At 38.8% G+C, this 26,536-nt stretch overlaps 1 protein-coding gene across 5 annotated transcripts in view; it reads left to right on the top strand.

The window, feature by feature from the left end:
- TTC27 (tetratricopeptide repeat domain 27) overlaps positions 1 to 11,544 on the top strand; it is a 178,957-nt gene extending 167,413 nt beyond the window's left edge. For 4 of the 5 annotated variants that reach the window (XM_004268202.3, XM_033425260.2, XM_033425257.2 and 1 more), the window contains 4 exons: positions 917 to 1,114; positions 2,429 to 2,540; positions 7,450 to 7,550; positions 11,306 to 11,544. In XM_004268202.3, the coding sequence (XP_004268250.2) occupies positions 917 to 1,114; positions 2,429 to 2,540; positions 7,450 to 7,550; positions 11,306 to 11,428 (534 nt within the window). In that variant the 3' untranslated portion in view covers positions 11,429 to 11,544. Of the gene's footprint in view, positions 1 to 916; positions 1,115 to 2,428; positions 2,541 to 7,449; positions 7,551 to 8,648; positions 8,718 to 11,305 lie in introns of all 5 variants that reach the window. The other variant, XM_049696319.1, reaches the window with a different exon arrangement.
- The last annotated feature ends 14,992 nt before the right edge of the window (positions 11,545 to 26,536 follow it).

Genomic DNA, 26,536 nt, shown 5'->3' with positions numbered 1-26,536 from the left:
ACACAGCCTAATATAGATGTGACAGATGTAGCTTGTCATAACAGTGTAACCCACGGTGGGGCTCACCTTAATTCATCTATCAGCATTCAAGGCATCTGACTAATGAAAATGAGATGGCCACGAAATTGCAAATGGTGAGCGGACCTGGGGTAGTTGGAAGGTCAAGAGCTACTTTGTGGGTACCCTGCATACCTAAGGCAAATGCACTAGCAGTTTATTATGCAACAATTAGGAAGGGCCAGGACCTCTTTTAGCAGAATTAGAGTGTTATCACTGCAGTCCAGGTGGGAATAGTGAGGTCCAACCTAAAGGAGGAGAAGCTGGATTTAGGACTCATTAGGAATGTTGAATCAAATTGGTTACATGTGGCCCAGCCAGGAGAGAAGAGACTCTAGGTTGGTGCTCAGGTCACTGGCTCTGAGACTGCAGGAGGAAGAGGGATCTGGGATCTAGGTTTCCCTCTGGGATCGATGGAGCATGAGATGTTGATGGGACATGGCTGGTAGATATGGAGGTGCACAATCCTGGGGCTCCAGAGAGGAGTCGGGCTGGAGCTGCGCTGACAGTATCGGGTAGACTTGGTCATAGTGTATTTGCAGCTACAGGTGTGGAGCAGATCATTCAGAGAGAGCCCTCAGAGTGTGAAGAAAGGTGCACAGAGCCTAGGGCCCTGTGGAAGCAGAGCCCTCCAAGGAGCCTGAAAAGGGACACTGGGAGAGGTAGTCGGCCTGTGATTCCAGACCGTGGTTCGGGATGGCTCGTCTTGTATTTTATTTTTCAAAAGTGACGGGTGATATTCTTACAGGCCTGACAAGGTTTTTCACTGTCATCTTCGTTGATGGTGAGGGTAGCTCTTTGTTTTTAGTTATTGTTTGGTTGTTTCTAGCTTCCCAGTTTCTCCTGTGCATCTTTTAAGGTCCTTACAATTCTGGTCAGGGCAGTGATGGATGGGATGGCTGATCGTAGTGGAGATGTTGCATCTGGCCTCAGAGGAAAGCTGCAGGAGCTGTTTGGCAGAGTAACTTCAAGAGTGACGAACGACGGAGAAATCTGGAGGCTATATGCCCAAGTGTGTGGAAATGGGCAGAGTGACAAGCCTGATGAAAATGAAAAGGTGAGTCCTGCCTCAGTCCTCTGGGGCTTTTGCCTTCTGTTTGAACATAGGTGTAGTGGATCTGCTTTTTTGATGGTTGGAGGAAGACTGTGATAATTTGAAAGGTAAGATGAATACGCTCAAGTTTTCAGGTGTGATTCAGAGTTCTTAACATAAGCACCCTGAATTGTGGACACGTTAAGATTTGTAAGTATTCATCTTTTTTCTTTCCATGAATTTTTCTTAAATAATTGTTCTCTGTTCCCTGCAAAAGGGTCTGTCTTAACGTGCTCTCCCTCCAGAGCTGCAGCGAACAGCTGGTTCTTGTTATTTACTCCACACCCCTTTCTGCAGGCTCCTTGCTGAAGACTAAGGTAGACGGTACAAGGACAAAGGAGTGTTTAAATCCGAGATGGAGACTATGAAAAGGAGAAAGAAAAAGGGGCTAGATAAGAATATCAGAGAGGAGCTTTTAAAGTCTAAACATAAAATATTTTACAAAGGTTACCCTGCCCCTTTCTCACAAGTGCAGTAGAACACCAGATAGATTCAAGTTATGCCTTAGCTTCTTATCTTAGAATGTAGATGCACCTCCAGAGTTTCCAAGGTTGGAATACTAAATATTTTGTGCTCTTTTCAAAATATCCACAACAAATCAAGTGTACTTCTTGTGTAAGTTTGGAATTCGCCACAGTACAGCTAATCTGTGGGATTCTTAGCCATTCTCTCCTCCCTCAGTCCACCCAGCTGGCTTCCACCAAAGCCCTGTCAGCCCAGAGAACACATACTCACACGCAGGCATGCACACACTCCTGCTTTCCGTCCTTCCATTTTGCCTTGAATTATGTCCCCTGTTTATGTGCAGAATTAAGGGTACTCTGACTTCTCTGATCTGTGACTTCTCCCTCAAGAATCCACAAGGGTGGGGTTGTGAAAGAGAGTGTTTTAAACATCTGTGAGTTTACACACCTACCAGTAATTCAGTAGTTTTCACCAAGTTCACACCTCATTCTCTAAACTGGTCTCTCAAGCTGATGGCTACAAATGCTAGGGAAATGTGTATACTTCTTATAGATTTCCAAACCAAGCGTTTTTATTTTTCTGTTTGGAGGGAAGTGTCTCTATCCAGACACATCCAGTTGATTTCTTTTAATTGCTCATTGCTGTTGGATGTGCATCTATGCCCCTTCTTTGATGAGAATCATAGAAACTGTGCTACATAACAAGAGAGACTGGTTTTTCAGTTGGAATTAGTTCCATATGACTTCCAGGAAGCTGAGTTTGAAATGTGAATTCTACTTGTTAATCTGAAAGTTGTTCTTTTTCTTTCCTCAGGCGTTCCAGTATCTCTCTAAGGCATACAAGTGTGACACACAGTCCAGTTGTTGGGAGAAAGATATTACATCATTTAAGGAAGTGGTTCAGAGAGCCTTAGGACTCGCACATGGTATTTGATGTGATGTTTGATATCCATGGCATATTTTAATGTATTTTTACTGATAAGAAGTATTAGTCAAAAGCAAAGTTCCATTACAAATAATTTCAGGTTATTTCATTATATTAAAATTGTTGTAGTTAATTCAGCAAATATTTACAGACCAACTATTATGTAGTAGGCACCCTGGAGCAATAAGAAGAAATAGGCTAGAGGCTTAAATAGTGTTTGAATAAGTGACAGATGATAGAAACTTTAGAGATAGGAAATACTTTTACAACTGTATTTAATCTTCACTTCACACAGAAGTAACCTTCTCCTGCATTGATGATGTAGTAGTGAGAAAATATTAACTTTTCCTGACTCATGTTCTTCTTTTATAAATGAAAATATTCATAAAAATACATAGATTTCTGGAGTGCATAGCAATATACATAAGAGCTATGGCATATACAAAGGAAATTACAAATATAATCTAATCCATAACTTTGGGAAATTTAGTGGGTGATATTTGAGGGGAGGGAAAACCTTACATATAAAATTGTAGGCCAGTTGGGGTAAGATACTCCAGATAAAGGCCGCCTTTAATTATTTGCATTAATGAAAAATATACTAGTTAAAGGTAATAATGCACTTTTATATTTATGTTTGAATATAGGCATGTGATGCCCTGGGAATGCAATTCAAATAAAATAATGAAGCCACACTGTCAAGAACTGAATCACAAGGACTGTGAACCTATCCTAAAGTCCTCCTCTAACTTCTGCAGCTAATAGTTGCAGCAAATAGGTAGCCAACAAGGGACAATAAAAAGGGCAGAACTTTGGACTCAGGGAGGCCCAAGTTCCAGGACCAGCTCTACCACATACTAACTAGGTGACTTGGGGTCACCATTACTTAGCTTCTCTGACTCTTAGTGCCCTCATGGGGAAACTGGGGATAACCTACCTATGGTTGTTATGAAAAATAAGAAAAAACATATTTAAACACTTACCAGTATCTTACACATGGTTTAAATGTTAATCCCTTGCCTCCTTACCCCCACCCTGTTCCTTCTATGGTAGAGGATCTGGGCTGTATGATAAGGGACTCAAAACTAAAAAGAAAAAAACGAACAAGAATAAAGTTTAACTTTGCCTTGAAAGAAGTCATAGAACATTCAAACAATTTAGAAATGGGCTTAGTAGTTAATAATTACTTATCTTTGACAAAAGGATATAACTATCCAAAAGGTTGAGATAATTGCCGATAGACCAGTGGAAGGATGGTCTAGGGTGGCTAGAATTTATGTAGCTTGTGCTGGCCTCCTGGTGGGTGGGCTTAGATGGAGCTCATTCTTTATCCCTTTGGCCTTTGTGGATATGGTACTGTATTTCAGTAAACCCATGCTAAGCAGTTATAACAGGGTGCAGTTTTCTCTGAATTTATCTGAGCTACTTCAGCTTGCCAACCCGAAACATTTCGGTGAACAGCAGGCTCTATAACAGTCAAAGCCAAGATATTTTCTGTAATCACTAAGTGATAGTGTTAAACCTGTCAAATATAAATATGCAGGTTAAAGAAGTACTCTAGGAAAAATCTTCATTTTGCCTCTTAAAGTTGATTGCGAACTATTTTTGGTACCTTTTTTTGTTTTTTCATCCAGGCAATACTTAGAGAAAAACAAGTGTCTGTTCTTTTAAGTTTCCCTTTGACTTAGTGAATTATGTGTTCGTGCTCCTACAACATTTTAAGCATACTTGAGTGGGTGCTCAGCTTTCTTTTCTCGTGATATTTTAGATTTATGGAGATAAATCTTAACCTTTTCTATGTTGCTTTTGTATACCAGTGCTTCATGGAAGAAAGAGCTGAGTTTCTCTGTTATTTCTGTTCTCTTTTTTAACTTTCTCCCCATCAGTGTTCTCCACCTCACCCAATTCTGGAAAAGGAAATATAACATTTAGAAAAATCTCCATATGATTTATTCCCTTCTGGGTTGCTATTTTTAAGAGTAGCCATGTGCTTCAGAAAGCTTGGTGTAAGACATTGTGGTCTCCACGTAGTGTTGGAGACCCTTCTATGATAGTGTTGTCATCGTGTACCCATTGTTCTGTCTGGAAGGTATTCATTTACAGTCTCTGCTGTTCTGTCTTCTGGGAAAGAGTGGACAAAAGTTCGTTCCTTCTTTGCCATCCAGGAACTTCTAAAATAATAATTACGCATTTTAACTACAGTCTGCCTGGAGGAAGCACAGCTGTCTTGGATTTCCCGATGATTTGAAACAGCAGGTTGTTTCTCTCTCTCCCTGTCTCTCTGTCTCTCTGTCTCTCTTTCTCTCTCTGTCTCTCTCTCTGTCTCTCTCTGTCTGTCTCCCCCCCCCCATCTCCCCATCTCTAACGCCTTTTGGAAATGGGATTGAGGAAGGGGACTAATGGAGCACTGTTTGTCTTTTTGCTTTTTTGTTTTTCTCAAAATGACAATGAAGGATTGAAAACAGAATCACAGCTGTTTTTGATATGTTACTAGGTACTAAATAGCCCAAGTACCTCAGTAATAGCAGTTACAACCTTCCTCTATTATGGGACACAGACATCATAATCCTCACTATCTCCATGTTAACTGTACCCTTTGAAAATGAGTGTAACGTTGTTGATTACCATGCATCCTTTCAAAGTCTGATTATTATTTTAGAATAGGAATGTCAAGCATAGTTCTCACCAGCCATGGAAGGTGTTAATGAATGGCAAAACTATTTTGCCAGGCACAAGCAACCTCCAATTGGTGAGAGTTTGCATACAGAAAGAAATCTGTTTTCCATCCCTGTTCTGTGATACAGGGCACTAAGTAAACTTCAGTTGTTGCACTGTTTAGTGTAGTTTTAAAATAGGATCTGATTATTGATCTGTTTGTAGTGAGCATAATTTAGAGGAACAAGAACAAATCAGTGGAGAAATACGAGGCATTTTTTATATATATATGTGTATATATATATATATATAAGCAAGACATTAAATATTATTTATTCCAAGTTAGTTTCATTCTTTTAGAATTTCTCGTTTTGTGCATGTTTTATTATTTTTTTTCTTTCTTAATTCAGCAACATTTTATTTTGCCCCTCTGCTCATTAGGCATTTACTGTCTTTTTTTTTATATATACACATTCATATATATATATATGTGTGTGTGTGTACTTAAAAAAAGTTTTTTAACATCTTTATTGGAGTATAATTGCTTTACAATGGTGTGTTAGTTTCTGCTGTATAACAAAGTGAATCAGCTATACATATATCCTCATATCCCCTCCCTCTTGAGCCTCCTTCCCATTCTCACTATCCCACCCCTCTAAATGGTCACAAAGCACCAAGCTGATCTCCCTGTGCCATGCAGCTGCTTCCCACTAGCCATCTATTTTATATTTGGTAGTGTGTATATGTCAATGCTACTCTCTCACCTCATCCCAGCTTCCCCTCTCCACCCTGTGTCCTCAAATCCATTCTCTACATCTGCATCTTTATTCCTGTCCTGCTCCTAGGTTCATCAGAACCATCTTTTTTTACATTCCATATATATGTGTTAGCCTATGGTATTTGTTTTTCTGTTTCTGACTTCACTCTGTATGACAGACTCTAGGTCCATCCATCTCACTACAAATAACTCAATTTCATTTCTTTTTATGGCTGAGTAATATTCCATTGTATCTATGTGCCACATCTTCTTTATCCATTCATCTGTCGATGGACACTTAGGTTGCTTCCATGTCCTGGCTATTGTAAATAGAGCTGCAATGAACATTGTGATACATGGCTCTTTATGAATTATGGTTTTCTCAGGGTATAGAGGCATTATATTTTTACAAAGCTCTTCACTTGTTCTTTTTTTTTAAATTAATTTGTTTGTCTGTGTTGTGTCTTTGTTGCTGCACAGGGCCTTTCTCTAGTTGTGTTGAGCAGGAGCTACTCTTTGTTGTGGTGCGCAGGCTTCTCATTGCAGTGGCTTCTCTTGCTGCAGAGTATGGGCTCTAGGCATGCAGGCTTTAGTAGTTGTGGCACGCGGGCTCTAGAGCACAGGCTCAGTAGTTGTGGCGCACAGGCTTAGTTGCTCTGCGGCATGTGGTATCCTCCCAGACCAGGGCTCGAACCTGTGTCCCCTGCATTGGCAGGTGGATTCTTAACCACTGTGCTTAACCATTTGTTCTTAAAAAGCATTAATAGGCAGGCCCTGTGCTAGGAAGGGTTACACGCTCTTGATAATTTCAAGTTTTAGGAAAATGGACTCTCCAGAATGCTGGAGGTAGAGGTGTCGGGAATGAGTGACTGTCCTCTCCCCCACTTCTTGCTAATGGATACCAAGCATGGCTTAGTGACCCCAGAGCCTGGTCGTGGTCACGTTCCCTAAATGCAGGCGCCTAGGTTGTTGGCGTCACTTCTTCCAGAATGGTGATGTAAACTCTGAATACGAAAATGCAGTAAGAATTGAGCTGTAGATATCTGGCATGTCACTTCTTTGGGCTGGTGTCATCTGCAATTGTGATTCCCCATTAGGGACTCAGTACCGTGAGAAGCCACATTAAGATGAGCTGCATATGTTTTTGTTCTCTGTGGGTACCTTGTGTTCAATTAGACCTTATCTCTGCCTAATTTCATTACTCTGTGCTTGTGTGTGTGCACGTGCGTGTGTGTTTTCACGGTCCATTCCCAACAGTCTGTAACTCACCAAATATCCCTCATTTTCCTCAAAATTTTCCTTTTAGCAATAAGCTATCCTTCTTAAGGGATAAAAGGAAAATTTATGCATATAACTTATTTTCCTTTCACCAAAATAAAACTTGTCACGTAGAAATATTTCTGAAGTCTGTTACTATAAAATCCTAATTAACTAATTGGTTTTTGTACTTAAAAATTATCCATTTTTAATGGATGTGTTCCCCATATTTATCTTCCAGTGGCTATAAAATGCAGTAGAAGCAAATCCAGTCCCCAAGAGGCTATACAAGTGCTTTCTTCAGTGCGACTCAATTTACGGGGCTTGTTATCTAAAGCAAAGGTGAGAGTGAAATGTGAATTAATTAGAATTATCATAGAAAATAAAAGGTCTTTGGTATCAGCCAGGTGCTCTTAAGTCTTCCTTTACATGAAGGATAATTTTAGGCCCATGTTATATTTTAGACATCAGCCCCCAGGTGATTAGTTGTACTGGTGAGGAGATGATTGACCCAGTGGCTAAATCACCCTACACATGGGTAACTTAGGAGTCTTTGAAATTAATATTTATAATCCAGCTCTTGATGCTTTCTTTAAGTCAAATTAAAACACTGCTCTACTACTTACTATCACTTTTTCCCGAAGTGTGGCATATATACTACTAGTAGCACTTGGGTAAACATTTTATTTTAATATGTATTTATTTCAGTGCATGTTAGAAAAAGTATAACTAGCATATCAAACCTACAATTTCATGAATAGTATTGCTTATTTTCTATTTACAGTAGTGTTCTAATGTTTCCTTTAAAATACATTTATTTAAATAAAAAATTGATTTAGAGACGAATATTAAGTAGGTGATATATGGATTTGACACAAATATTAAGGTAGATAGGTTGACTCAAGCCTGACAACTAAAACATACGCTATCAGATTACAAATACCAACCTATGAACCAGTGCTAGGATGGGGACACCCGAGAATTACGGAGGAAGGTTTTTTGAAGATTGGACTCCACATCTCTACCTGTGACAGATCGGGTCTGGGACAGAGCCTGGGAAATTTGTGTTAAATTTCCCAGGTAATTCTAACATGCAGCCAGGTTTGGAGTACACCTCAGGAACAAAATTTAAAGGAATATAACTTCTAACACACTTTAGCACTTTTTTTTCTAATCTTTCCTTGCCTTCACTATTTAATCCTGGGTTGCAAACTAATTTTACTTCACTTCTGAGAGCAAGTCCATGGCAAGTGAAGGTCACTTCTGGACACGTGTAAAAACCTTTCCAGACTATGCTTTTTATTAATTGATGATCTTTTCAGATCAGAGCATCATTTTTGCCTCATTAGATTATTAACTCACTTTTCTGTCCTTATTAGTCTGCATGCTGGAACCAGGTTTCTGTAATCTACCTGGGGAAACTGTATTTCCTCCCAACAGGAAACTTCAAACAACTTCCGATTATGAGTCTCTCAGAAAACTGCAAGAGCTCTCTCAAAGAAAGTCAAGGTAGCAGACTTTTTCTGTGACTCTCCTTCCCAAATTGGGAGCTAATTTTCCTAGTTTTGGTGAGATCACTAACCTACCCATGATTGTTTATTTCTTCAGGATGTACTCTACAGATTTCCCTATTCTGTGCAAAACTTTTTCTTATAATGTATTAACTTTACATAAACCTATACTTATATGACTTAAATAGTCTTGTCTGTACTACCCATCCGTTCATATTGTGGAACTCCAAACATTGAAAATGAGACCTTAGAACATCATCTGTATTTAGATTTTGTTCTCATTAGATCACAACTGGATTATCCGAAAATGGGAAAAATTGCTTCCCAACATCTCCTTTTAAAGCACCTTTTTGCATATAATATTTGGGAGTCTCTGATTTTGTAGTAAATCATATGCCTTTTCTACTTTTTCAACAAATTGGGTTTGCTAAGCAGAATTGCCTTCCAAAAGAACACTTTTGCAGAACACTTTAAAAAGTGAAAATGGGGCTTCCCTGGTGGCTCAGTGGTTGAGAATCTGCCTGCCAATGCAGGGGACACGGGTTCGAGCCCTGGTCTGGGAGGATCCCACATGCCACGGAGCAGCTAGGCCCGTGAGCCACAACTACTGAGCCTGCGCGTCTGGAGCTTGTGCTCCGCAACAAGAGAGGCCGCGACAGTGAGAGGCCTGCGCACTGCGATGAAGAGTGGCCCCCGCTCGCCACAACTGGAGAAAGCCCTCGCACGGAAACGAAGACCCAACACAGCCAAAAATAATAAATAAATAAAATTTTTTAGAAAAGTGAAAATGAATGACGATAACTGTGTTAAATAGCAGGCTTGGTTTGCATGAATCTCTGGTCTTTTCTTGCCAGGCCTGGGACTTCATGGAATTAAACTCCTAGGTAGAACCTAGAGATTCATCTAAAGTCATGAAGTCCATGCTTGGCCAGGACACAGTAACTCCTCGGCCCTCAGCACCCTGTCCTTGTACAGGTTTGCTGCAGGGGGTCGTGAGGGCGGTTGGTGAAAACGCTGGAGAGCCTGGAGACAGAACAGATTTACCACTTACACTCCATGGGATCCTCAGCAAATTATTCATTCTTTCTAAGCCTCAGTTTCTTTCTGCTTTCTCCTTACTTTATAGGGAAGTGATGCACACTATTTTTTAATTAATTAATTTACTTTTGGCTGCATTGGGTCTTTGTTGCTGTGTGTGGGCTTTCTCTAGTTGCAGCGAGCGGGGGCTAGTCTTTGTTGCGGTGCACGGGCTTCTTATTGTGGAACACGGGCTCTAGGCACGCGGGCTTCAGTAGTTGTGGCTTGTGGGCCCTAGAGCACAGGCTCAGTAGTTGTGGCTCATGGGCTTAATTGCTCCGCGGCATGTGGGATCTTCCCAGACCAGGGATCGAACCTGTGTCCCCTGCATTGTCAGGTGGATTCTTAACCGCTGCGCCACCAGGGAAGTCCCAGTGGTGCAGATTTATGATGATTTGCAAGTACTGTAATTCTTAGTAAAAACAAATATGCTATGTGAGTCCAAGTTACTTTCCTCAAAGGTGTTTTCTCTACTGATCACATCGCAGTGGTTGGTATGTCAGTCTGTTGTGAAATGCTGTACAAGGTGTGACTACACAGTAATGTGGCAAAGCTTTGCAAAGCATTTTTGAAGTTCTGCATTCAAGTGAATGTTCTTTGCTCCATAAATCACTATGAGAAACTCTAAGCTTATTGTAGTGATGATGCCATCACTCAGAACATCTTCAGAATTCCCTTTTTAAAATAGCTGTCAGAACAATTGCTATCATCTATGGTGGTAGTAAATAGTTATATTGTAATGGTAAATTTGATTTTTGTAAACAAATCATCTAGTCAGTTGTGATGAAAAAGATTTATGGTAAGCTGAGTAAATTACATTTCTGATTAAAACACATGTGCGTGCGCACACACACACACACACACACACGCACACACAATCATAAAATCCTGAAGCTGATTTTCTTGGGTGCCTATACCGGCTCAGCAGGCAGCTCCTAGAGAGGCATTCCAGAATGTTTCAGCCATGGTAGCATTATTGGAGTATGTTGCAATATGCCTCCCAAGGCAATTCCTTTTACCGAAGGGGGGCACTTTTATTTTGCTGGGCTTTTTTGCTGTCACCAAATTTTGATGATCTTTGTGGCCTCTGAGTCCTAAGACATATTAATTTTCAAATAATTAGCATAAAAGTATGATTTATATGAACTTGAATATAAAATACATTTGTTTTGCTTGTATACACAAAGAATAGATTTCTTTTGTTTGGATGAATGATGTCTCTTTATCCAAAAACCATCTTATGACATTGAAATGAATAATATAATCAATATTCAAGGCAACCATTTTGAAGAGCAGAGCTGATTTGAATTTACAAGTTTAGGCATATTGTTTGATTCATCCTTTAATTGTTGCAACTTGTATATTTCAGGATGGCAAATAGAACAAATACTACTGTTGCTACTATAATGTATTATTAAGCAAAGGGAATTTTAATTCTGTACTCTATCTATATTATTTTAAAGAGATTTTCATTGTTTTGATAGTTCTGCCTTGTTCTTTGTGTTGCAGCAACTTTTTACAGATGTGGTAAGTGGAGAAATTTCCAGGGAGTTAGCTGATGAAACAGCAGCAATGGACACCTTAGTAACAGAGCTTCAAGACCTAAGCAACCAATTTCGAAATCAGTATTGACCATCCTCAGAACAGCTTCTGGAAAAGGTGCTTCACCTTCTGGAATTTCTCTTATACCTGTGTATCTAAACCACAAGATACTAATTTTTTTTAATAAATTTCTCTTGTATGGGTAACATTCTTGCTTTTGTAATCTTTCCAAATGTTTGAACTTTCTGAAATACATTAAATAAAATGTTCCTTCCTTCTTTCTTTAGGCTTAATTACAGTTGAATTCACTATTTTTATTATCCTTCAGGTATTTCAGCACAAAGAGCTGAAAATGTAGTTTTCTTTTTAGCGTAGGGTTTATTCTGTCACAGCCTAAAATGAATTAGATCATTCTTTGGAAAAAGTCTAAACAGGAGAAAAAGAAATCACACGCTGCAAGTCTGTGGAATCATTAGATTGGCTGATGTGTTATCCAAAAGTGATAAAAGAGTACTTTTGGTGATGGAAACCTTTACGCTTCTTGAGATTTTGTATTTGGGTCCAAAAGATACGGGCTTGGCTAAGTTAGAAATGTGGGTATGGTTTAACTTCTAAATCAGGGAAAATGCAAGAAAAAAATGACATAAGTCAAATTTTGACTCAGCCATTAGCCACTAGTAACCAGGCTGACCCTCATTGTGTATACTGCCAGCCCTAAAGATGGTTATTTAATAAGGTTATTATGAGTGAAGACAGCTATAAATGGTGCCATATTACAAAAATGCCAAAGTAAAATGTTTTCTTAGTAATGTCTATGGAAACAAATATTGAAGGCAGCAGCTGAGCTTAATAATCTCACTACAAAAGTCATAGTAAGGAATTTGAAGTCCTGGCTTGGGTTGCTGAATATTGGGTCCCATGCATAAGTCATTTGACCCTTGCTGTTTTCCATGTTCTTATTTATAAAATGTGAATAATTTCTATCCCATGCTGCTTTGTGAGTTTCTACTGCCTTTGGAGATTTAAAAATATGTAATCCACAAATGTAAGTATTCTGACCATTAAAAAAAAAGTTTTTAAAAACTTTCATCAGTGAATTTTGGTTATGAATGCTTAGCAGTGCTTCTTTTACTTAACCACCTGCTTCTCTTTTCTAGTATCATACTAGCCTAAAAAAAAAGCTGATGTATGTCTCAAAGCAGTTTCTCTTACAGGAGATGCAGTAACTATGAGAAAGACCAGTAAAATGATGTAGTAGCATGAATTAACATTAAATGTCCACTTGAATCTTTTATGGAAGCCATTGGGGAATAGGTGGGTGGGTGGATGGTTGGATGGAGGGAACGAGGTTTTAAGATTAAAACCTCTTTATCGGTACCTAGCTGTGAACCCCAATAGAAAACAGATAAATACTGAAAAGGGTAAAGATTTCAGGAATCGAGTAGAAGATTGAAGAAGAATTTCCAGGTTTTAGAAGTTTTTAGTTCTCAGTTTGTTTTCCTTTGGGTTCAAAGTAGAAAGGCACTGGTGAGTGTGAACTGCCACAAACCAAGTCCTAAAAGGATTATTACCTTCCAGTCCTATTTTCAAATGCTATAGTGGACCAAAGTCTCCAGGAAGCTGCCCTACACCTATTTTTTCTTGGGATGATCTCACAAAAGAGCTATTAGATATCTTCTTTTAAAGATATAGACCTATTAGTTATGTTTAATAGTCTTACTAGGCGAGTGAATGTTAAGTGAATGTTTAACATAATTGAAGAAAATGTCGGGGGTAGGTACTATGGTAAAGTAGGAAGAACTTGGGTTTTAGCAAAACCTCATCTGTACCACCTCCTAACACTTAATACTTAACGCTCTGGTACTTGATTTTTTCATCTGTAGAGAGTGTTGTGATAATAGTACCTCCTGTCAAGTTCCTAATATCTCTTATAGCACTTTCACCCAGGTGCAGAGTCAGTAACAGAGTATCTGTTTAAACAGCTGTATATCATTTCCAATAGGGTCTTTGATGCTTTGTATTGCTATGTTATGATTTATATACTTGCTATTTCCAAATGCCTTATCTTTTACAGATTTCAACTTTGGTTTTTTAGTATTAATACATTGGTTTTCAGAATTACTTTTTTGTCTTATCAACTAGAAAAATACAAAGATGTTATCCTTTAATCTTTATTTAGTTCCCACAGCATAAATAATAATACTTACTGAGTACTCACTATGTACTAGGTAGGTTTGTGACCTCACCAGTAAACTAAAGAAAGAAATAGCCGGAATTCAAAGACTGCTGAAACCTGCATTCTTTGTACTTGCTATGTTGGGGCTAGAAAGAACTTCCAATGGTCAGCTGATTTCAGTCTTCTCTTTCCAACAATGGGATACCTGGAAAGATTGCCTTTCATTGTTTATAAAGTTTTTCAAGGAGAGAAATTCTGTGAGATCTCAGTTAACAATTGCCTGTGGTCTGTTAAGATTATTTAGGATTATTTGATCTTTATTTTAGTAAATTCTTTGTTGGCCTTTTTCCAAAGAAGCAACATAGTAAATGGGGACCCTAACTGCAAAGGAGTTAAAATAAACCCAAATGGAATAAGAAATCACTTCCCTACACCCAAACCCAAAACTCAGGAAGCTTGGAGAGTTGATACTGAGTCTGGGAAGCAGCGCCATGGGGGGTGTGTTGAGGGGTCGTGAGTAGAGTGGTGAGGTTCAGAACTGCAGAATCCCAGAGTGGACTTTGAGGTTCCCATGTAGGGGTGGACAGCTTGGCCTTACCTCAGATGAAGCCTCAGTACAGTAATGAGGACCCGAAACATTGAAAGCACTGACTTATTTAATTTTGGTGTATTTTTTTTTTAGATTTCTTTTTGTGTTTGTGGACCATTTTTAAAGTCTTTATTGAATTTGTTACAGTATTGCTTCTGTTTTATGTTTTGGTTTTTTGGCCCCGAGGCATGTGGGATCTTAGCTCCCCGACCAGGGATCGAACCTGCACTCCCTGCATTGGAAGGCAGAATCTTAACCACTGGACCATGAGGGAGGTCCCCGACTTATTTAATGTTGTATCAAGGCTGTTCTCTTCATGCTGTACTTGTTTCTGTTGGACATCTATTAGTGTGCTTTCATAAGCAGAAATGTGAAGAAATGGTATCAAGTATGTGTAGTAAATTCACCTACTTTCCAGACTACATTCAAAGATTGTGACATAAGCAGAGGTATGGCCAAGTTTGGGCTATTTGTGACCATTTATCCAAATTATGGTAAGTCTACTAGGTTAAAACCCTAGGTGAGTCTGATGAAAAGTATTCTTTTTTCCTTTTTCTGTTTGTATAACATTCACATTCATCTAAGTTGGTGTTTAGATAAGGTAACTCTATTTGCCAAGAGTGAGGAATAAAACCTGTTAAGTGGGTGCAACACACTTCCTTTCTGCCCGTTCATTCAGCAGGCTCTATAGTGAAATGGCAAAGAGCCTTTATTGAAATGGTGGGCGCCATGCTGTGGTGATACAGATGGATTTTTCACAACGTGCAGAAGTGCTTATAAATAGATAGGTTTCAATCAACAAGCAGCTTATTCAGGCATGTGCTCAAATATAGTAGCTGCATTCATTAGATAGACATTTCCACTAATCCCAAGACTATACTAATAAAAGAGTAATCCTTTATGGGCTAAAGGTAGTGCTGGCTTGCTTTTAACTCTTAGAGAGTCTTTCACAGACCAAGGCCTAATAATAATTGTAGCTGCATTAGGTTTTCACCAAGTGGACTATAAAAGCTGAGCTTATCTTGAAATTTTTTCTTTTCTTATTTTTTAAAATTGCAGTAGCTTAGTGGACAAAGAGATACTTTTTACTCAGGATATGCAGCTCACAGCAAAGCCAATTTAGAAACCAATTTTGTGTGCATTTGTGTGTGTGTTCTCATTACTTTATTATAAAGTGCCTTCTCTTTCACCGTGGTTAATAAAGTGGTTAATAAAGAGTTCGCTTGAGCAGATTTTGTCTTTCCCTTTGACTTTAGGATAAATAACAAGTTAATGTCAGTTTTGAGGAGATTTGCAAACTCTTAGTAGAGTGGTTGGACTTTCTATGTGGACCTTTTCGGGATTGGATTTGTCCAACAAGGTCTTCACTCCTCCCGCACTGTTCAGAGCTAGCTGTAATTAGTTCGCTTTGCACAACACTAAAATTTTTCTCTTGCCAGTGATGTCAGATCTGCCTTCCTTTTTATTATTCTGACTTTTTATAAACACAGTGACCTGTGAGTCAACCACACCATCTCTTGGCCGTGTGCCAACATTGTGATTTATGAAGAGGGACTCCCGCCAAGTACTGTGAGGCAGAAAGCTGCTATTATGAAAGTGGTCCTCTGAACGGTAAGTATCAGCCATTTTTGAATCTTTTGTGGTGTTGCCAGAAAGGGGTGGGGGGAGGTAAATCATGTTAATGTTGTTAAGGAGCTGACCCATGCATTGCTAACTTTTTCCAGACTGAGGGCTCAAATGAACATGAGCATCTATAGGCATACAGATATTATTACACAAAGCTGCTCACAGACAGAGAAATGCTTCTTGAAGACTCTATTACCATGGGACTTGAGGAAGTCCTTAGCCTCTCTGTAAACTGTCAGTGATCCATATGACAGAGATGTTATCACAAGATCAATTGGGAAGATGCATGTGGAAGTGCTTTGAAAGTAAAATTTAATAGAAATACAAATAAGAGTGTCTTAGAAACCACTTGGTAATAAGCATTGATACAGCCTTTTCTGTTCTCCATTGGGAGCTTAATGACATTTAGTGCTGCTGGACCATGATGCCAAAGTGTCGTGATTCTCAGCATTTTCATTCTGTTGCAAACTTTCCACGTTTCTGGGCTACAAGTGCGGATAGGGGAAGGGAAGAAGGAAAGACTGTGATAGATTTTTATAAAGTCAAGGAGAAACAAAACCAAGTTCCTATCATCAGGATTTCTTGGGTTGGTGCTAGGAAAAGGAAAGAGTAACAGTGATGAGGGAGAGTAGGCAGAACAAATGGTGAAATGGGGAATTGACTGCCTAGGATAAACTCAGGGTTAGAAGACCTAGATTTAAGTCCCAGCTTCACCACTTCCTAGCTGTGACCACACCTGAGCATCTGAACCTCTTTGGGTCTCAATTTTCTCAACTATAAAATGCAAATAGCCTACAGACCAGACAGAATTGCTATAGGGGTCATATCAGATGATGTGTGCAAAGTGTTTTGTGAGCAACTGAGCACAATTAGTTCTTGTTATGATCAAGAGAAAGGGGCATTGTGGATGGTCTTTTGGGTCCCAGGGACTGGTGGAGTCCCTGGATGGGGGCATCCAGCAACTTGGCTCCAATTTCTGTAATCCCTGTGGGGTCATGACCCTAGAGCTTGAGAAACAATGCTGCAGAATTGTTTCCAGTCTTCTGTGTGCCCTTTATCACTCTACTTACTGAAATCAGTTTGGCCTATAAGATGTCTGGTGCCAGGGTTGATAAAAGCTGTCTTGGTATTTTTACAGTCGTCTGGCCAGAAAACCTGTTTATGCCCCAACAGTTCTTTTTCACAAAAAAAATATGTAGCAGTAGCAGAGCTAGAGTGTGCTTCATATGCGCAGTTGGTGCCCTTGATCATAACCAGTAGGAAACAAGGTTATTTATTTTGAGGGGGTGGGTAGGCATGCCCTGATTAATGTTCACCTTCCTACTTTAATAAATTACACACGTGTTCCTTCCACGTTCATTGTCAAAAAGTTAACAAGCTAGAAGAAAAACACTAAATCACCCAAAATCGCACCCCCATACTAGATAACCATATTAACATTTTTCTGCATATTCTTCTAGACTGTTTCCTATGAATGTGCACATACACATCTGAGAGAGAGAGAGAGAGAGGTAGGCTTTAAAATTTTTTTTAATTAATTAAGTTTATAATTAAGCACATGGAAGTAGGCCTGCCTTTAATATGGTGGGGCTTTGAGCCAGAGTACAAATGGAGGCCCACATACCATATGTCTAAATTATTTAAAAGTTATAAACCAAGCTAAGAAACTGTTAAATAAAATTTGTTTTGTTTTTTGATCTTGACAAATATTCCTTCATTCTGACTTGGAAGGGCATTTAAAAATTTTTTTAATTTATTATTAAAAATTTTTATTGAATGAAAGATTGTTTAAATTCTATAGTGCTTTACAGTTTCCAAATGTTTCACACACATGATTTCATACAATCCCATAATAACTCCTTTTTTTTCCCTACCCCTATATTGCCCCTCCCCACTTCAGTCTCCCCACTGGTCACCAGTAGTTTGTTTTCTATTGATATATCTGTGAGTCTCCTTCTTTTTTGTTTTATTCACTAGTTTATTGTATTTTTTAGGTTCCACATATAAGTGGATATCATACAGTATTTGTCTTTCTCTGACTTATTTCACTTAGCATAATGCCCTCCACATCCATCCATGTTGTTGCAAATGACAAAATTTCATTCTTTCTTATGGCTGAGTAGTGTACCATTGTATATATACACCATGTCTTCTTTATCCATTTTTCTGCTGATGGACACTTGGCTTGTTTCCATACCTTGGCTATTGTAAATAATGCTACTATGAACATTGGGGTGCATGTATCTTTTCAAATTAGTGTTTTTGTTTTTTTCGGGTATATACCCAGGAGTGGAATTGCTGGGTCACATGGTAGCTCTATTTTTAGTTTTTTGAGGAAGCTCCATACAGTCTTCCACAGTGGCTGCACCAATTTACATTCCCACCAACAGCATACAGGGTTCCCTTTTCTCCACATCTTCACCAACATTTGTTATTTGTGTTTTTTTTGATGATAGCCATTCTGACAGGTGTGAGGTGATATCTCATTGTGGTTTTGGTTTGCATTTCCCTGATGATTAGTGATGTTGAGCATCTTTTCATGTGCTCAACATCTGATGAGCTGTTGGCCATCTGCATGTCCTGTTTGGAAAAATGTCTATTCAGTTCTTCTGCCCATTTTTTAATCAGGTTGTTTGTTTTTTTGATGTTGAGTTGTATGGGCTATTTATATATGTTGGATATTAACCGCTTATTGGTCATATCATTTGCAAATATCTTCTCCCATTCAATAGGTGTCTTTTTGTTTTTTCAGTTGTTTCCTTTGCTGTGCAAAAGCTTTTAAGTTTAACTAGGTCCCATTTGTTTATTTTTGCTTTTGTTTCCTTTGCTGTAGGAGATGGATCCAAAAATATATTGCTCTAGGTTATGTCAAAGAGTGTTCTGCCTATGTATTCCTTTAGTAGCTTTATAGTATCTGGTCTTTCATTTAGGTCTTTGATCCATTTTGAGTTTATTTTTGTATGTGGTGTTAGAGAATGTTCTAATTTCATTCTTATAAATATAGCTGCCCAGTTTTCCCAGCACCACTTATTGAAGAGACTGCCTTTTCTCCATTGTATATTCTTGCCTCCTTTGTCATAGATTAATTGACCATAAGTGCGTGGGTTTATTTCTGGGCTTTCTGTTCCCTTCCATTGATCTCTGTTTCTGTTTTTGTGCCACTACTATACTGTTTGGTTTACTGTAGCTTTGTAGTATAGTCTGAAGCCAAGGATTGTGATTCCTCCAGCTCTGTTCTTCTTTCCCAAGATTGTTTTGGCTATTTGGGGTCTTTTGTGTTTCCATACAAATTTTTTAAGATTTTTTGTTCTGGTTGTGAAAAATGCCACTGGTAATTTGATAGGGATTGTACTGAATCTGTAGATTGCCTTAGGTAGTATGGTCATTTTAACAATATTAATTCTGGAAGGGCAGTTTTAAAAATTGAATGATAGTTGACTTACAATGGTGGGTCATATTTTAACTTAGAATATTTAAAACCTCAGGATTCCAGACCAGAAGAGGGTGGTGCAGGGATAGTCGGCCCTCCTTCAGTGCACCCTAGTCTTCTGGGGCCTCTTGTGCACCAGTGTACACACCCCAGCACACATCTCAGGTCTATCATACCCCCCACAAACAGTTATAATGCTACCCCTCAGACCTAGGGGTGCAAGACCAGAGGCCACTCTACCCTTGGGAATATAGGCCTGGGAAAGAGGTCTACGCAGCTCTGTGATGCAGGCTTTGGGTGTTTGGGCAGGGGATTCTGGGGTCTCAGTTACCTAAGCATGGCCTAGAAGGTGCGGGTAGTACAGGCTTTAGGTAGGCATGTCCCTTTCTCTTGGTCCCATGAGTGAGGGGTGTCTGTAGAGGGACAGAGAGGGACCCGTCAAAGTGAAAGGTCAAGGCAGAGGCCCCTCTTGACTGGTTTTAAGGGAGGTACTGATAGGAAAATAGTGTCAGACATAGGAGGTGTTGAAAGGAACACCTACTCGCCAGTCATTAATTTTCCTTAAAAGAAACAGAATTTCCTTCCATATTCTAGGAAGGAGAAGAACAGGAGGAATAATTTAGCATCTCTACTCTGTGTTTACTCCAGTGCAGGAGTGACTTAAGGGACTAGACAAGTCGGCCCTCCCTCTCTTCCTCTCTTCTCCTTCCCCCTCCCTCCCTCCCCCGTTCCCCTTCTCACTTTCCAGCCAAAAGAGAGGTCGCATTCTCTTCCCACCCCTGCTCTCAATGGAAGCACAAAAAGTCAAGGCCCAGCCTTGTCTGAGAGTTAGCCCCCCTCTTAGTCTCCTTAATGGGGCAGTAATTCTGGGTTGAGGAATGTATCTACTCTGTAGTCCCAAACTCTTCCTTTATGGATCAATCCAAGAACTAAACTTCAGGAGAAGTATCAGGAGGCCCAAATGTGATAACACATCAAAATAATAAAACTGACATTTTAATTTCCATCTGTCTGAGTCCAGCATCATCAGTACGTTAATTAGTTTCAAAATCAGTTCAGAGAGGGGAGGGGGGAGTAATTAATTAGAGGCAGAATTCTTGGATTCAAGCCCTAGCTGTGTTCAGTGAGTTGTCTAGTGGATTTTTTTAAGCATGGTGAATTTTTAACCAGGGCTGTGAATCAGAACCACCTGAAGAATTTTACAAAAACCAAAACACAGGAAACAAAAAAATCCTAGATTCAAACCTAGGAGATTTAGATCCCCTAGCCCTGAGCAAATGTGTTTTTTTAAAGCTCCAAAGATGATTCTGATACTTGCCTGTGTTTGGGGATTGCTGAACATAATTAAGCTTTAGAAAATGAAAATAATTCCTGTATTGCTTCGTAACAGCCTGATGGTAAGGATTAAATGAAAAGAAAAGCACTGAATGCTAAAGGTCTCTCTCTCTATATATATAAAGTATTGTTGCTTCTATTATGAATAATTATTTAGTATTACTAGTATTAATAATTAGTATTATTAATTACTACAGCTATTAAGTAATGTACATTTGGAACAAAATATAGTAAAATAAATATCAATGTTAATTGCCAACAATATGATTAGACATCCAGAGAAACCCATACTTACAAGAACTGAATATACTGGATAAAACATTTATTTAAAAATTCCTTTTAAAGGCATGGCTGAATTGGTGGGGAAATAGGGAAATTCTTGGTGGTCATAAAGCATGAATCAAGAGAAGTAAATAAATGCTAAAGGGGCTGTGTGCTCTGAAAGCATCTACTAATTCCTGGGGGGTAAACTTAGGTATTAATGGGCTGAGCATGCTTGGAGACATGGGACAAAACCTAGGATCCATTTGAGTAAGAAGATTGGCTCAGGGATCCTCTGTATCCGGGACCATCCTCCATGAAAAGTGTAACAACAGTTACAACAAAAACTCACTCCATAGAGGGACATTGATGGAATATTTCTCTGTCTCAGACTTGGCTCTGGGTTAAGGGGGGAAAAAAATGAAAAATCTCTTCTCTGAAAATTCTCTGATAATTCCTAATAGCAAGGCTGCTTAATATTGGAATTCATACTCCCTGTGTGGGCCTAAAGACAAAAATTATATCTGGCCCACCCAGATTGATGTGCCACCAGATATTTGTGATAAAATAAACCTCTTTGGAGGCATGCATTTTGAACACAGACCTCAATGCATTATTCCAATAAGGTTCTAAGGAATAAGTATTCACAATAAAAAATAAGAAATGCAAATATGTAAATGATATCCAATAAGGGATTAATATCCAAAATGTATAAAGAACTCATATAATTCAACATAAAAATAAATCCCAATTTAAAAATGGGCAGAGGGGGACTTCCCTGGTGGCGAATCCTCCTGCCAATGTAGGGGACACGGGTTCGAGCCCTGGTCCAGGAAGGTCCCACATGCCTCGGAGCAGCTAAGCCCGCGTGCCACAACTACTGAAGCCTGCATGCCTAGAGCCCATGCTCCGCAGTAGGAGAAACCACCACAATGAGAAGCTCGCGCACTGCAACGAAGAGTAGCCCCCGCTCACCGCAACCAGAGAAAGCCCACATGCAGCAACGAAGACCCAATGCAGCCAAAAATAAATAATAAATAAATTTATAGAAAAAAATAGGCAGAGGATCTGACTAGACATTTTTCCAGAGAAGAGAGGTACATGAAAAGATGCTCAACATACTAACCATGGAAATGCAAATCAAAATCACGGTGAGATATCACCTCACAACTGTCAGAATGGCTATCATCAAAAAGACCACAAATAACACATGTTGGCGACAGTGTGGCGAGAAGGGAGCCCTTGTACGCTGTTGCTGGGAATGTAAATTGATGCAGCAACTATGGAAAATAGTATGGAGTTTCCTCAAAAAAACAGAAATAGAACTACCATATGATCCAGCAATTCCACTCCTGGTATTTGAAGAAAATGAAAACACTAATTTGAAAAGATATATGCACCCCTATGCTCATTGCAGCATTATTTACAATAACCAAGATATGGAAGCAACCTAGTGCCCATCAATAGATGAATGAATAAAGAAGATGTGGTATAAATATACAATGGAATATGACTTAGCCATAAAAAAGAAGGAAATCTTACCATTTCATGGATGGACTTAGAGGGTATTATGCTAAGTGAAATAAGTGGGGAGGTAGTCAGTAACTATGTAATATCTTTGGTGACATAACTAGACCTATCATGGTGATCGTTTTGAAATGTATAGAAATAATGAATCACTACGTTGTGTAACAGGAATTAACAGTGTTGTGGTCAATTATACTTCAAAAACAAACAAACTTATAGAAAAAGAGATCAGACTGTGGTTACCAGTGATGGGTGGTGGGGGGAGGGGGAACTGGATGCAGGCAGTCGAAAGGTACAAACTTCCAGTTATAAGATAAGTACTAGGGGCTTCCCTGGTGGCACAGTGGTTAAGAATCTGCCTGCCAATGCAGGGGACTCAGGTTTGAGCCCTGATCCTGGAAGATCCCACATGCCGCAGAGCAACTAAGCCTGTGCACCACAACTACTGAGCCTACGCTCTAGAGCCTGTGAGCCACAACTGCTGAGCCCATGTGCCACAACTACTGAAGCCTGCACTCCTAGAGCCCATGCTCCACAACAAGAGAAGCCACCGCAATGAGAAGCCTGCATGCAGCAACGAAGACCCAATGCAGCCAAAAATAAATTTTTAAAAAAAGATAAGTACTAGGGATGTAATGTACAAAATGATAAATATTATTAACACTGCTATATGTTATATATGAAAGTGGTTAAGATAGTAAATCCTAGAAGTTCTTATCACAAGGAAAAATTTTTTTCTATTTAATTTTGTATCTATATGAGATGATAGATGCTTACTAAACTTATTGTGGTAATCATTTCATGATGTATGTAAGTCAAATCATTGTGCTGTACACCTTAAACTTATACAGTGCTGTATGTCAATTATATCTCAATAAAACTGGAAGAAAAATAATCAGAAATGCACCATGGGTAAGAATCAGTTGAAACAGCAACAGAATAAGATTGAGAAAGACCACAGATGTCGGAATTACAGAATATACAAAAAGTACATTTTTTTATGTTTAAAGAAATAAAAGGGGAAATCAACTTTGAACTCAGAAGACTATCAGAAAGTTTCAGAAAGGTTTAAGAAGAACCATATTAAACTTTGGAAAATGAAAACTATGATAATTGAAATTAGAAATTCAGTAGGTAGGTTAAACCAGGGTTTCTCAACCTGATGTTTTCAACATTTAGGCTGGATAATTCTTTCTTGTAGGGGGCTGTCCTGTGCATTGTAGGATGCTGACTAGCATCTTTGGCATCTATCCTCTAGATGCCAGTAGTATGCCCCTCCCAGTTGTGACAACCAAAAATGTTTCCACACACTGCTAAGCGTCTCCTGGAGGATAAAATCACCCTCTTTTGAGAACCACTGAGTTAAAATGGCAGATTAGACAGAGCTGAAGAGAATTTGTGAAGAAAAGGATAGCTCTGGACATAATGCAGCACATTCATATCAGAAGGGAGAAAAATAAAAGAGAATTTAGGACACATGGAGAACAGATTTCCAGAAGGATGTTTCTAATCAAAATTTCAGAAGAATATTAAAGAGAATGGGAAAGAGGCATTTGAAGAGTTTATAAATGAAAATTCTTCAGAATTGATGAAAATTATTCTCAAATTCAGAATTTCCATATAGATTTTAAAACTCAACTTCTCAATTTACACATATACACAACCTTCAGGGATTTTGAAAAGAAAAAACAATGATACCATTTGTAGTAGCATAAAATCAAATACTTAGGAATTAATCTTTTTAAAGATGGGAAATACCTCAACAGAAAACTAAACATTTTCAGAGAAATTTTAAAAGTCCTAACTAAATAAGTGGTAGGAGATACTATGTTCATGAATTAGAAAACTCAATATAGTAAAGATGTTGTTTCTCCCCAAATTGATCTATAGATTTTGAAAATAGTCTTAATCAAAATTCCCATAGATTTTTTTGGTAGAAAATAAAATTTTAATTTTAAAATGTATATGGAAAGTCAAGCACTGAGAATGCCAAAACAATCTTGAAGAACGAAGTTGAAGACTTACAGTACCAGATATTGATTTATTATAAAGCAACAGTAATTAAGACAGTGGAATATTGGTGCAAGGACAAATAGACCAATGAAGCAGAACACAGAGTCCAGAAATATACATATACGGACACTTGATTTATGACAAAGGTGGCATTGCAAAAGAGTGGAGAAAAGATAATCTTTTCAATGAATGGCGCCAGGTATTTAGATATCTATATAGAAAAAAGTTACTCTTGACCCTTCTACCTCACACCATACATTAAAATCAATTGTAAGTGAGTAGACCTAAATGTGAAACAATAGTGCTTCTAGAAGATAATATAGGAGAATATTTTCATGACATTGGGGGAGCTAAAGATTTTGTTAATGAGAAAAAAAAAAGCACATTAAAAAAAATATATTGAACTACGTTAAAATTAGGAGCTTCTGTTCATCAAAAGACATGACAAGGGGAATCGAAGCTAAAAGGTGGGAGTAGATATTTGCAATACATATAACTGGAAAGGATGTGTACTCAGAATATTAAAAATAAATAAATAAAAACCATAATAAGAAAAAAACCAACCCAACTAGAAAAACTGAGTATTTCACAAATGAGGATAACCAAATGGCCAATAAATTCCAGAAATATGCTCAGACTCAGTCATCAGAGACTCAGTGATCAAATGCAAATTGAAGTCACAATGAGATGACCACATACCCAACAGAATGGCTAATACTGAAATGACTGCGCATACCTAGTGTTGGTGAGGGTGTGGAGTAACAGATGCTCTTAAACATTGCTGATAAGAGTATAAATTGATACAAATATTCTGGAAAACAGTTGAGCAGTGTCTGCTAACTGAAGACATACATATGCTAGGATCCAACAAGTTTCCTCCTAGGTGAACGCACATGCACAATACAAGTGCATACACACGTGCACCAAAACTCTCATTCAAGAATGTTTATAGCAGCATTATCCATAATAGCCTCCAAATATCCACCAACAGTAAAAGGTATACACCCATGGGGGGGTAGCCATGCAATGGAATAGTACGCATCAATGAAAAAGAATTTATTACAGCTGCACCACAGCAACAACATGAGCGAATCTCTAAAACATGTTGAGCAAAGGAAGCCAGACATGGAAAAAATGCATGCTGCATGTTTCCATGTACATAATATAAAGTTCAAAAAGCATCTGAGGACTTACCTGGTGGCACAGTGGTTAAGAATCTGCCTGCCAATGCAGGGGACACGGGTTTGAGCCCTGGTCCAGGAAGATCCCACATGCCGTGGAGCAACTAAGCCTGCGAGCCACAACTACTGAGCCCGCATGCCCCAACTACTGAAGCCTGTGTGCCTAGAGCTCATGCCCCGCAACAAGAGAAATCACCGCAGTGAGAAGCCCACACACCTCAATGAAGAGTAGCCCCTGTTCACTGCAACTAGAGAAAGCCCATGCAGCAGTGAAGACCCAACACAGCCAAAAATAAATAAATTTATTTAAAAAAAAGAAAAGCAGCTGAAATTATAGTACTTAATGATGCAGGCATGGGTGTCAAAACTGTAAAGGAATGCAAGGAAGTGATTACCACAAAAGACCGGACGGTGGTTACCCCTGTGGGTACACAGGGGTGATGGCTGGGAAGGTGTATGGAGGGCTCCTGGGGAGTTGGCAATATCATTTATCAGCTTAGGTCATGGTTAACGTGATTCTTTTGCCAAATCATTGAGTTATACATTTTTCTATATATTTTTATGAATGTGTGTTACAGTTCATAGTAAAAAAACTTTAAAATATTAGAAACAGAACAGTCAGGCTTAATGTGAATCTGAGTGTCTGCTTTCCCTTCCGGATCTTTGCACTTTTCTACCTCTTTGGCCTTTCCTTCTTTTTTAGGAGACCTGACTCCTTTTACTTGCAAATCATAAAACTGACTTTGAGAAAGCATACTTCTTTTTGAGGTAAAATTTAGCATCACAAACCCAGACTTAACCCCATGTAACTTTAACCCTCCATCCACCCACCCCAGCCTCTCAAACACCTTAAACAAAATCAAACATTTTACAGCTAACTCTAAGGTGGTTTTACCCTAAGACCAAAATGTGGATAATTTTACAGTGTACTCTAAAGTCTCTATTTCTTTTGTCTAACATAGTTTACATCCTGTGCTTTCCACATTGCTGTCTGGCTAAGTAGCAGGGTACTAACCTAAGGGAACCTGGCCATCTTTGACTCATTGATAGAATGTGGCCA

Source organism: Orcinus orca, chromosome 13, assembly GCF_937001465.1.
Source record: "Orcinus orca chromosome 13, mOrcOrc1.1, whole genome shotgun sequence".
Lineage (NCBI taxonomy): Eukaryota > Metazoa > Chordata > Mammalia > Artiodactyla > Delphinidae > Orcinus > Orcinus orca.
This window is presented reverse-complemented; position numbering and strand designations above follow the sequence as displayed.